Here is a 13794-nt window from a genome sequence, read left to right as displayed (position 1 = left end):
CTTGTTTCGTAACACTTTCATTTTATAGCTTCCCGTAATTCCCTACAGAGTAAATGTGATGTAACTGTAGTTTTATCTGAAGGTTCCTGCTGGGAAGAACTATGTAATTTGGTTCTAATTATAAGAAACAATTCAGTTGGTACAATCCTAATGAATTAATTCCAATGAATTTTTAATGTTACCTAGACAGTCTTATAATAAGTCATTAAGATTTTAGCCGTTCCTTCATTGAAACTTCTTTGCAAATCAGTGACCCAGCACAAACAAATTACACACAGAAAACAGTAACAGATGTGGAGACAGGTAATTTGTACCAAATTAAACAGATATATCCTCAAAAACATCTTAATATTACGAGGAAGAAACTGAATCTACTTCTCAGGGTTTTTTTTTTTTTTTTTTTTTCAAATATTCATCATTCCTTCATCTTCATGCTATTTCGCAGATTCCTGGACCGCTGTGTTTACGTCGTCTGTTTTGAGGTTTATTTATTTATTTATTTTTTAAGAGTTGTCATGAGTGGCAATGAATGCTCACTCTCGCAGTGATATCTCCGTAGCTGACTATTATGAGTTGTAATCACTGATTGCCTATTTGTTTCTTAATAAACACCTCACTCAAGGGTCAGTCTCACCAGAGACGTCTCACCTACTTTGATTGATTGGCCGTGCTCCACTCCGAAACATTCAAAGGGAATTATTTCAACATCCCTCGCCAGATTTCACATGGTTTCTCCTAATTAATGGCAGCAATCAATACAATTACTACCTCCCCACAGATTGCCACATAAAGGTAGAAAATTGCATTTGGCCTTAAATCCTGAGAAAAAGGCTTCATTTAATTATACCACCTAATTTTTCCCCTACTCTTGCTGCAATTATCACAGTAATATGAGTGTATCTAAAATCCATTGTCTCGCTGGTGCTTACAGTAATAGAGTAATATGTGAATAAGTGGCAATGCACTACAGTAAGCGAACATCTAAATGGGTTTGATGTAGGTTTAAAAAAGCTCAGTAGCAGTGTGTGGACGGTCAGGATTAACAACGCACAGTGTGCAGAACTGCTTAGTCAGGTTTTACAGCTCATTGTGTGGGTGGTCTTAAAGGACCCACATAAAAACAGCTGAGCTCTGATAAATTAGCCGCTTGTGATGAATGCTGCGTTTCTGGGAATGTTTTATTGTTAGGTACTTTTTCTTTTTTTATTGTGCAGGATAAGATGACAGGATCACTTGTTGGGCTATTTCTTGCACAGATATAATGGACTGAAATAAGATTTTACTCCCGCAGCTGAAATTCATGCCATTATTTAGGGATTTACTTAAGGTATCTGGGAAATGTAGGAAATCTGCTGTAGAGCTGAAATGATTAGATGATCAAACAAAAATTAATCTGCAACTATTTTCTTAATTGACTCAATTTTAAACTACTTTTTCAAGCAAATATGCCAAAAAAAATGTGGTTCCAACCAATATCTTAGTGTTTTGAACTGATTAAGAAACAAAGTATTAACTGATTATTAAACTGATAGTAGTTGTAGCCCTGATCTACACCCAAAGTTGTGGGTGAGGCTGTTGAAGTTGAAGAAAATTCATCATGAAATACCTAATGAGTTATCTTTTAGTTTTATTTTAAAATCATTTAGACCTTTTTTTAATAAACAGCAGTGAAACAATCTAGAGCTTAAACAATGAATAGTTGACACAAAAATAATCAACAGCTTCTTTGATTATCAATTAATCATCAAATCAAACATTCACTATCTGCAGCCTCTAGATTGTGAGTACATTGTGATGATCGTGAACTGAATCTTAAGTTGAGAACACAAATCTCACCAAGACATCGTGATATCATGTTTCCCAAGTTTTTTCTCTGAGCACTTTAAGAATTTCTCCATTTTGACTTTAAAGCTGAGGGTCATAATGCAGTGGTAGAAGAAGTACCATAGAAGTAATGATACTACAGTGTATTCAAAATTTTACCTTCAAAAGAAAAAGTATTAATTAATAATTATCCCTATACTGTATGTATTATACTGCTAGATAATTAGTTTTGATGAATCAGTGTTAAAGCTGAATTTTAAAGTTACAGCTAATTGAGGTGGAGCTAACTTTATCTACTTTATATACTATTGGAATATGGTAAAAATCTTAACCTGCAAAGTAACTAGTAACTAAAGCTGTCACATAAATATACAATAAAAGTTAAAAGAGCAATATTTCCCTCTGAAATGTAGATGAGTAGCATAAAATGGAAATATTCAAGTAGTAATAGTAGAAATACCTCAAAATTGTACAAAATGTATTACTTTAGTTAGTTACTTTCCACCACTGTTTTTAGTTTTTTACGGCATTTTATAGACAGAACAATTAATCAAGAAGATAATTATCAGATTAATCGATGATTAAAATAATTCAATCCACTTTCAAGAGCAGGTAAAAAACATGTTCAGTTGCATCAGTAAACATCAACACATAAACACATAATATTCTCAACATCATGGAACAAAGTTGTTGCAGTCCTGTGACTCTGCTCTTATATGTTTTATACGTATATCAGTGGGTCCCCTGGTTTCTTGACACCATCATGTATAATATAGATGTTTCCTTTAAGTCATGACGTCATCTAACTCAAACCTGCAGTGCACCTTGCCTTTTGAGTATTCTATGATCCCCTCAGTGCATTTTTGAAAGGAAGACTGACATTTGGGACATCTCAATCTCCCGCTCTCCACGCCTCCATAGCCAGCCTCGCGTTTATATGGCATCTGCTATCCTCTGTGAATATTTGAGATGAACGCTGACATTTGGGACGTCTCAATCTCCACGCCTCCTTACCCAGCGCTGCATCTCGAGAAAATCACTCTTCAATTATTGTCATTATTTCTTGCTTCAACCGTCCCAGCCATCACGGACCCTCCAAATCATTTGTTCCGCTGAGAGGAAATGTGACATTTTCAGCTCCACTGTCACAGGTGAAAAATAAAGAGTGAAGGTTAAATGCATAAAGGAGTAATTGAAATGGAGGTATGATGCCCTCAGGAGGAGCACTAAAGAACCAGTTGGATTAAGTGCCTTGACAGAAATTCTTGTCATATTTTAGTCTTCAGTCAAACAGTCCGGATGTTTGAGTGATGAAATATCATCACCAAGCTTCATTATTCTTCATTAAGTGCAAACATCAACTTTTTTACTGTGTGTATTACAGTATTTTAATGTTAAGTTACTAGAGGGAATGAATGCATTCTTGTATCTGACATTATTTATTAAGCTCTGCCGATATGAATGGCGACTGCTCGTGCAGAACAGTAAAAGAAGGAACAGTCAAACGTTTTGAGAAAATCTGAGAAATGAGGAGGTGTGTCAGTTTGATGTAATCGTGGACACTCAGACACCAGAAATAAAATACACCGTACCCCCAAAAGACAAGTGGGGGGGTACAGTGTTTTTGTTCTGATAAGTAAGTTCAAATGGGAAATACGCTCTTTTCCCTAGAGTTAGGTGAGACGGTCGATAAATATTAAGCAGCCAGTTAGCTTAGCTTAGCATAAAGACTGGAAACAGGGCAAAACTGCTAGCCTGGCTCTGTCCAATGGTCATAAAATCTACCTGCAATCACTTGTAAAGCTTTCAGACTTTGGTTTAAATAAACAAGATATAACGTATATATTATTGAACTTTAGAGGTGCAGGGATGTGGACCTTACCTTTGGACTTGGGCTGAATGATATGGAAATATAGGCCTAGTGATTATTTTGACATATATTGCAAAACAAGTCATGATTTTTAGTGGGAATTTAATTTTTGCTGAAAAAATGAAATATAAAAATGATTATGATGATATTTTTGTTGGTTTTGTACCAAAAAAAAACATGTCTTCTTACATCTGGAGAATATGATTTGTAGGCTGCGCCATCACTGTAGCACCATGATGCTTCATTTTTAATGGTCTGTTGTGATACATTTTACCTTTATTAAAAAAAAAACTGCAGCTGCTGCCATTTGGATTTTGCACTTGACCATATTGTGATTTTCGATAATATTGTAATTAATGGTTCAGCCTTACTTTGGACTGATCCAGGCTCGCTGCTTAACCGGCTGCTGCCTTTAGCTTCATGTTTAGATGTAAAAATAGAGTGGTATCAATCTTCTCATCTAACTCAAAAAATGTCATTTTCTTTGCTTTCAGAGCCGTTCATATAGCAAAACACTGTGTTTACCTTGGAGTTTTATTTATGTTGGTAATGTCTCTGACACACAACTGCACATTTAACCAGATGAATATTAGAGTTCAATGAGCACTAAGGGCACTTTAGTTTCTCCATAACCTGTAGATTACTCTGTTTTCCAGTGTAATTGTATATTGTATTTGTTGGGTTACACTGTAAATGCATAGTTCTGTTTACACATGAATAAACATTTTAAATGTCATGTAAAGGACATTGATTGATTGAAATCAAAAAGAAAAACACTACAATAATGCAGATAGACAGTAGGACAAGAAACCCAACATAATGAAACAACAAATTAAAGAATCCTAAATGACTGCAAATAGTTTATAACAATAATGTTTTAAAACCACTTCCAATTTATTAATTTATAAATTGACATTATGATACATCTAATGGAAAGAGTAAAAAAGACTCACGCTATGGTGTTTAAAAAGTAAGGAGGGAGGGTACAGTAAAAGACACAGTGAATATAAACTAGGAATAGTAAAAATGTAATATACACATAATATCTCCAGACCTGTGTTTTGTGGCCATGGCAATAAAGATTACAGTTTATTCCCTGAGCTTAAAGCTGTCATGAACTGCATGAGGATGTTTAAAGATAACATAAAGACGATGTAAATTTAAATTGCCTCAGAAGCGTAGTCTGTGACGCAAACTTAAACTTAAAAATCAGGGCAAGATTGCCATCACTCCCCGACTGATTACAGGTCTCCTCATTTACAGGGAACACCAGTCAGCAACGATCTTGCTTATAACTGTTTCCTGATGCTTCTGTCTGTCACACACTTACGCAACCTCCTTGAACAAATGTATCTGAGCTCATTTGAATGATAATAGTGTTTTACAGTTAAAGCCAGGCATGTGATCAACCACCCCCACTTGTCATTTCACTGGATTATGTTGCATTCTGTTGATAATATGCAAAGCGGCTATAATATCACACCACTTGTATCATGTCACACATGTAAATGTGAAGTTATTTTTTTCCCCATAATGATAGATATGGCAGAAAATCAAGGCAGTGTTTGACAGCAGGGACATTTCAATAAAAGACCCAGGTTTTATGGTTTACATGGTGCACGTAGCATGGCACTCAAAAACTTTAAACTGTAACTGTAGCACATCTTTAAGGCTTGTTGGTATCATGGGCAGGTGGCTGGAGATGTCACTCTGGGGAAATAAGTGTGACCGGAGGAGATTGATTAAAAAAAAAAAAAAAAAAAAAACACTTAGAAAACAGCGGGCTTACAACGCATCCGATGTGAACCCCCGACAAAAGCAAAGACGGTACACAATAAACTCTCACCCCCGTGGGTTTGAACCCCTAAAAAGCCGTAAAACATGGCTGCAGCTGTACAAATACGGTTTCAAGGGTAAAACAAGGACAGAGCGGGATGCCTGAGCCCAAGAGGAAAATGGAGTAGGTTTTATTGAAACCCTTGTTTCTGTCAAATAATACCTCTGCTCCTTTTTCCCCACTTGTGATCTAATGTGTCCCCAAAGCTCCATGCACGAACGGCAAAACTGCGTCCCTTTAATAATACCCTCCCTCCCTCCCTCCCTCCCTTCCTCCCTCCCTCCTTTTTTTTTATGCCATTTTCTTTCCTCCCCCAATACCCACCCTTCTCCTCCCCCTCCTTTTGCTCTGCGGTTGCCATGACAACAGCAGCACTGCACCATTCATCTGTTGGAGACCTGGGCTCCTGTTCCTGTAGAGAGTGCGCCTCTCACATCTATACATAACACGCTAAGCGCTAATGCAGTCACGGAGGCGAACGAGGAGCTCACTCCTATCTGTGCTCACGGGCTCCTCGCAAGAAAAAGCTCCCTGTTCTGGTCCGTCTTATTTTATTTATTTATCTTTTTAATTTCTTTCGTAGCGTTGGAGGTTTTGGTCACCTGTCAGCCCTCGGTGCGCGCCGCCACCACAGAGGTGTCACCTCTGTGTCCCCCTCTTTCCCCAGTGACACAGTGACTGCTGCGTTCTTCCTTCCTCCTTTCCTTTTCCTCCCTCTCCCTCTCTTTCCTCCTCCTCCTCCTCTTCTTGCTCCTCCCGTCGCTGCCAAATCTGCCTGGCTCTGTATCATTTACTGCGACTGAATTGAGCGGGCAGCATCGGCACTGAAACCTGTGGAGATTTCCTCAGAAAGGAAACAAGAGGGGGAAGCAAGAGAGCGAGCTTCTGTTCCTCCGCTCTTATCCTCCCCTGCTCTGCTGCAGGTGGTTTTTTTTTTCTTCCCCTGTTTTTCTTTTCTTGTTCTTTCCTTGTTTTTGATGAACTGGTCATCGCTCAGGGAGGAAGGACTGCGCGTGTCGCTGGAGGGGGAAGGAGGGGAGCTGGTGCCGTACTCCAGCCTTCAGGAATGCGAGATCTGGTTTGAGAATGGTGAGCCCTGCCACACCCTCTTTTGCTCGTTTCATTCCTCCATCTGTGCCTGCAAACTGTGTCTCCCCCTCCGGTCACCTGCTGCTCCACCTTTTTGCCTGGCCAGAGCGTGCTCCTGGTCTGTCTGCTCTCTGATCTCACATCTGGAGCGGCTGGAGTCGACCACTGGTTCCAATGACGTTGGTACAGATATGGGGCTAATGGGAGGAGTGCAGGAAAGTAATTTCTCTCCGTGAAATGATGCATTTGTCAAAGGGCTGCACTCTAATGACAATGTAGGCTCGAGGACCTGTGAATCAACCAGAGTGCCAAGTGTTTTTTTCGTGGCAAGCTGGTCTGTTTCATGCGTCAGCGTGGGTGAGCATTCAATTGTCTTTGAGTGTGTGTGCGTGTGTGTATACGTGCATGTCTGTTAGAGTGTGTGTCTAAGCACAAGCTGTGGGTGGCTAATGGTGCTTGTTCTTGTTGTTGTGTGTCTCACTTTTCCTTCCAGAGCACAGCGTCATATGTAGCATACGGTTGCGTAAATGGGTTGAAGTTGGTGGGGGGAATAGTTTTCCCCCACACCATGCAGTCAGCAGCAGCAGCAGCAGCAGCGGCAGCAGCAGCAGCAGCAGCAGCAGCAGCAGCTTGTTGTTGTGTACCAGAATCACCCTGTCATGTGCTGGGATGTGGTTCCTCCTTCCAGTTCCAGTGCTGCAGGCTGCCTGCCTCCCTGCCTGCCCGCCTCGTCCCAGGGGACTACTAGCTGGTGTGTGAACAGAACAAAATGTCTCAATAACACTGTCTGCCAGCAAAACACAAGCACCTCATCAGCAGCTGCTATTACTGGTCTCAGGTGAATGGTTTTTGATGAGGCGCCCACAGCCGGTTTTCGCACCACTTAGTATCACCACCTGGAGAGTGATTTGATGAGCTTAGCTTGTCAGCTGTCATTCAGACTGTATCGGGCAATGACACTAAGAACTTCAATTTCAGGGTGGTTAGATAGCCATGTTGATTGTGCTCATGGTGGAAGAATGTTTCCTGGTCTAAGGATCCCTCATGGAGTTATTTGAACCTGATGGAGCAGGGTGAATTAGGTTCCATCCACGGTGAGAGAGAGAGAGAGAGAGAGAGAGAGAGAGAGAGAGAGAGAGAGAGAGAGACGGCATCCTTCCAGTTACAACACAAGGATGTCAATATTATTTCTCTCTCTCGCTCTCTCTGGATGTTTTAGCTAAATGATGACTGTCTGACAAGAAGTTGTCACGCCTGAAGAATCTAAAGATAGCTCGGCAGAGACGAGCCTTTTTTCAGACCGCTGTAGAGCTTTTCATGAAGAATATAGGCTGCACTATACCCAGAGAAAATGTGTGGTACAGTATAACTGGTGAAATGGCTGATACAGTATGTTTTCCAAGGTTGCAATCCCTGCTTCTACCTGAGTTCCTCAAGTGTCTTGTCTTTGTCAGCGCCCAGTGACTTCATATTTATTCACAAGACAAATCAGTTAAACATGACTTTGAATTGCAGGCCTCTCAATTGATGTTGCCCACTTACCTGAAAATCAGCCAAATAAAACCCTTATATCCTCTGCAGTGGTTCAGAGTGATATTGATTTATATAATTGCTCAATTTCCCTCCCTTCCAATCCCCTGAGCCTGTGTCAGACAAATGGCTCGTAAGCCTAAGATGAGTTGTGAAATAAATATGACAGACCGTCTAAAATCCAACCTCCTTGGGTCACTTTTTTAGGCATCACTTATCCTGACCCACAGCATATAAAATGAGCCTGGTTGGACTAATATTAAGTGCCTCTAGAAAATTAATGTGGTGTTAATTTGCTAACTGGTGGATTATAGGCTATATTCACCATTTAGTGACAGTAAGGCTTCTGGGTTTCTGCCGGAGCTGCGCGACTGTTTCACCACTCAATCTTGATTACAAAAGCAGCCTGCTGGGTGATTCTATTGGCAGGTGGGCACAGTATGTACTATGCGTGACAGCCCGGCTATAAATCAAGCAGTGACGACAACACTGTCCTTTAAAACCCCTCACTTTGTTTCTCAGTGCAAAAGGTTAGAAGAGGAATCTAATTATCAGCTACAAGCTGGAGTTTTTGGAAACTGGTTGGAGGTGATCTCCCATCAGTCAGGTGATCCAGCAACTCTCACTCAAGCAGCATTTCTCAGTTGTGTAGAATTTGAATTTGTCTTCAAACGAGCGAATGTTTGCTGCTTCTGCAACATCTCCCTGGGATCTACAATTACAATCTTTTATTATGATGAGAGAAAATGCAGTCAGTGCTGCCATTAGCAAGATGAAGTCATCCTCTTGTGTTCTTGACCCCCCTCAGACCAAGCTCTTTAAAGTCAGCTATCTGTGCCAGGTAACAACCTGCAATTAGAAATCTTCCCCCAAAGCTTTCAAAACAGCAACCATATACCTTCTGCTAAAGAAATGCAACCCAGGCAGCGCCAACCTTAGCAATTACAGGCCCATGTGTAATCTCCCTTTCCTTGAAAAAAATTCTAAAGAAAGCCGTTTTAAACCACATACCCAGTCATTTAAATGACAACGGCATATTACTTCAGTTTTAGAATAGTTATCGCACCAACCATTGCACTGAAATAGCGCTGCAAAAAGGAATACAGAAACTGAGACTCATTGTTGTGCTAACAAAGTGGCTGTCCTTGGCACAGTGTTTGACACAGCTGATTATGACAGGACAGTTCGAGTGACAGTCTCGGGCAGTGTCCTTGTTTGATTTCCTTCATACGTGACTATGGTGTTCCATAAGGAACTCTTCTTAGCCCTCTGCTATTTTATTTATACACGTTCCCTCTCTGTAACATTGTCACAATGTCGTTTACCACTCTTATGCTGACGATCCACAATTTCATAATTTAGTTTTACCAGACAATCCCAATGCTCCGACCACATTAATGCACAGAGGTAAAGAAAAAACTTCAGAACGAAATGAGAAAAAAAGCGGTTTGATTTTCCTCTCATAGGACTCAGTTGAAAGAGATGAACTTCAATAAATATTCAGGCCATGATTCAAAGAATTAAGAGCGATTTTAGACTCAGAGCTGAAGCTTAATTTCAATTTGAACAAGATTATGAAAATATCTATTTGTTTTTAATCATCTTAGAAGCATGGCTGAATAATTTTGCTGGAGCTTTAACAAATCATCACATTAGTCCACTGTTTATGGGACTGTGCTCTGGTTCTTTTTACTTGTTTTGTAAATCTTGAAATGACCTACCACCCCCTTTTACCAAAGATTACCATATTATTCAACTCCCCCACTGTCTTGTTTCTTGAACATTCCCCATTTTTCACACAATAATACTGGAGAGGCTGCCTTTTGTGGAATAACTTGATCTTAGATTAGCAAATTTGCTCTGTATTTTTTTTCTTTTAATATCAAAACCCATATTTTTTTCCTCTGCATTTAATTTAGAATGAAATTATGTCCAGGGCTTTCATGTTTTTCCCTTTTGGTTTTACTTTTTAATCCCCCAGTGATAATTATTAATATCAATTAACATATTTTACTATTTTATTGGTAATGATTCTTCATCCCTTACATGAAGCATAGCAAAGAGCTACATCTTTGCATGAGAGCTGCTATACACAAAAAAAGTTACTGTTCCTATCTTACTACCCCCTTACAATGGTTGTTTTGTGGTTGCTTACATTTGCTATTATGTGGATATTTAGCAGTCGGCTACCTTCTGGAAAAAAAAGTGCAAAAGAGAAACCCGCAGTGTGCTATTAATAGCAATGATAATGATTTGCTTACAAAACAGAGCAGTGGGTTACATATACCACCTCAGTGCTTTCTGTGAATGCTGATGTTGGAGAGCTGAGCAAACATTTCTCTGTGGCGATACACACACAAACACACAGAGGCCTAAAGAAGTGTGTTATTGTGTGTGTGTGTTTGTGTGTCTGTGTGTCCATGCGTGTTCAAACCCTTACGGACTACTGCAGAGGACTGCACAACGACACCAGTCACAGTATTAACATTCACCACTTGTCTGTCTGCTGTTAAGTTATTTGCTCAGTCATTTCAGGGCGCTGAACCGCTATGAGGCATTTTGTCTGGATCACAGCCCTGACTTTGCATGGCTGCAATCAGTCTGCTAAATATGTCAACGGAATTACATAAGAGCAACAATTGATTACAGTTTTTGTCAGACATGAAAGAAATTTGGGGGGGGGCTTTGATGTTCATTTCATGTTGTGCTATAGATAGTGGAAGATTAACAGAAACATCGTAATCAGAAGCTTAATCGGAAGTCATCTAATGCTTTTTCCTCATTTATTGTCTTGATTTGAGTGCTTAACTGAATTCCTTAATTGAATAAGAGCAGAGAAACATGCAGCTCATCCTGATTTTTCTCAATGACGAGGGTGTGGTTGCAGGGAGGTTATAAATATCTCCACTAGGGGCTGAACTCCATTCGGGACAGAGGTCAAGACAGCCTTGCTATTATTAGGCCACTGTATCAAGTGGTGTCCTTGGCAATTATGCTACTTTCACTTTTCTTAAAGTGGTGTCATATTTAACTTTGCAGCTTGCTGGTGTCCCTTATCCTAAGGAGAGCTGTCCTCTGTTGCCCCCCCCGCTGAGGAGGGGGTATGTGAAAAGTTCAGAGACATCGCTCCGCCACCGAAGGAGCCAAACCATATGAGAAGAAAGCTAACAGTGTCGGAGCTGCTCAGTGTTAACAATAGCCGCTGTGCTTCTACAGCTGAGTCATGAGGGCAGAGTCCTTCAGGAATGAAGGGTTTGTTCACCGGAGTAGACAGCTGCCCAGAAAGCCTGCAGTATGGAAACACACGACAGGGATTTAGACCAGATATGGTGCTTTAAAAATAAAGCAGCTCTGAGCAAATAAATGGTCCAGTGTGGTACATCTTAAGAAAACAGAACATTATTATTCTTCCTCAAATAGTGTCAAGCTGGAGGACTCTTTTCAAACGATAACTATAAACAGCACATTCGATTAGCAGATTGATAAACAATGTTATAAAGAGCCATAAATGAAAAATCCGTACAGTCTGTAGTTCAATAAAAAAATGTAACCGGTAAGAATATTATTGGAAAACGCCTGGATCTCTGGATTTTCTAGTCTTGAATGTTCGGGCAGGATGTTCCATTGTGCCCCGGTGGGAAAAATCCACATCATGTTAGGTCTTTGGAGTTCAGTCTTAACGTCAAACAGCCTTAAAGGCCTGTGTGAGGACTGCTAACTATGTTTCTCTGTCAGGTTCTTCTCAAAACCTTTTAAAACCCAACTAAATTTCACATTGTTACTCTTGTTCCAAGACTGAGGTTCTGCATACAGATTCATGCCTTGTGAAAAATGTGTGTGATTTTTGAATCAATGGATGAACAGATCAGAATATACCTTCTGCAAAATCTTCTCCTCCGTAGATTTAGTTCCTCCAGATTAAACTGCTCATTTGTTGATGTGGCTTTGATGTCACTTGTATGCTACTGGTCTAATCCAAACCCAATAAGGTTATGTGAAATGTTGAATTAACAGCTTTTTGGGCGAGGGAGAGCTCGGCTAATGACCGTTCTTAGAACATCAGCCCCTCCCTCCAGCCTCTTAAAATTCTGCCTGTGCCTCACCTTGCTTGGCTAATCCTCCCAAGGCTGTAATCATAGATACATACGTGCGTGTGTGCAGACACACTCGCACACAGACACTCACACGCATACATAAAAGAGGGAGAGGCAGCCTGGCTAATGGACTTGCTGCTGACTGCCTCTGTTTCGAGGCTGCGACGGAACAGATCGCTGTGTAGTACAGCAACATCTGGTCTGCATTGTTTTGTTCAACAAGTCAACAAGACAAGCACACAAAATCATCAGAGGTCTCTGAGCCGGATAACTATATGCACATTGGGAACAAGCCTCTGGGTCATGCATAAAGACCGGTGAAATTAATATGAAACAGCACGTCTAAAGTCCTGAGTATCAAGTCCAGACTAAATATCAGCCACATCTGTGTTTTGCTCTGTGTATTAAAAGAGCTGCAAAAGATGAAAAAGTTAATTAAATTTACTAAAAACTTTGTGTTTGTGTGCTTGCAACTTTTATTGCATCTCTTCTGACTTCATAAGCCGATTTATCGAGAATCTCCTTTGTTGTTTGAAAGATTAATGTCAAGAAAAATTCTTGACATTTTCAGAGATGAGCCATAATCAAATAAAAGTTTGTTAAATTAAATAAAATTTCCATCACAACTAAATAAAAAAGAGCATACACCTGTACATCATTCTGAAAATGGCTTTCAAGATTAATCGATTTTCAGTTCCACCACCTTATAATATTCAAAACTGTCCTTTATGATAAAGTCATAAAGGTTTAACTATGTCCTCCAGCTCTGTTGGAGAATGTGTTGTATGCAGGAACTCAAACGCGTAAAAGCCTCTTCATTGTCCTCGCATCCGTAAAGAAACTTGATAACGACCGCCTCAGCTCTCTCTGAGGCACCAGCAGACAAGAATAGCCACAACACAAAGGATCAGAGCCTCGGTTGCAGCAGCTTGTGTCTTCGAATGCTGAATTCCTTGAGTTGAGGGGACGAGGGGCAAGAGCTGGTCCTGTGAGGCAGCTCAGGGCCGTCAGTATGTGGAAGTCGCTTGATTACATTTGAGTAAACGTGTTGGGACCTTGAGGCTTTTAGCGGCGGCAAAATCACCCTCTCGCTGCGTTAGCACCACCATCTCCACCTCGGAAAAGGTGGACAAGACTCGTTTTCCTGTATTCTGCTTTTGTTGCCATAGCTACCAGGGCCGCGTGCTCGGTTTCTGTAAAGCTCTGCTTGGGTTGCAGACAGCTGGGCGATGTATGTCCTCACCCACATCATTGTTCTGTTTGTGTGTGTATGTTAATGCATGCATGTGTGGGCACCTATGTCTTTGTCTGAGTGGGTGCCTGAGGTCACATGTAACTGAGAAAGAACAGACGATGCTTCATTGCTAGAAAAATGTCTCTATTTACTGGTTTATCAGTCGCTTATCTGTAGCGAATGAGAGATTGTGCGCTGCATATTGGACTTTTTACTTCGTATTCAGATCTTGTCATTTATTTGTTGAAAACCCAGGTTGAGTCTGAAGGGAATGTCATGTTGAAAATAAGCTTTCATATGCACAGCAGCCTGTGAA

At 40.4% G+C, this 13794-nt stretch overlaps 1 protein-coding gene across 15 annotated transcripts in view; it reads left to right on the top strand.

Moving 5' to 3' along the window:
• tanc2b (tetratricopeptide repeat, ankyrin repeat and coiled-coil containing 2b) overlaps positions 1 to 13794 on the top strand; it is a 144207-nt gene that overhangs the window by 75184 nt on the left and 55229 nt on the right. For 2 of the 15 annotated variants that reach the window (XM_056365641.1, XM_056365640.1), the window contains exon 1: positions 6633 to 6977. The exons of 11 other annotated variants lie outside the window; for them this stretch is intronic. Coding sequence is in view for 2 of the 4 variants with exons in the window: in XM_056365637.1 (XP_056221612.1) it covers positions 6509 to 6620 (112 nt within the window). In the remaining 2 variants the exon portion in view is untranslated. 2 more of the 15 variants (XM_056365637.1, XM_056365638.1) reach the window with 2 other exon arrangements.

Source organism: Seriola aureovittata, chromosome 21 (assembly GCF_021018895.1).
Source record: "Seriola aureovittata isolate HTS-2021-v1 ecotype China chromosome 21, ASM2101889v1, whole genome shotgun sequence".
NCBI lineage: Eukaryota > Metazoa > Chordata > Actinopteri > Carangiformes > Carangidae > Seriola > Seriola aureovittata.
The sequence above is the reverse complement of the archived record's forward strand: the minus strand, read 5'-3'. Positions and strand labels throughout refer to the sequence as shown.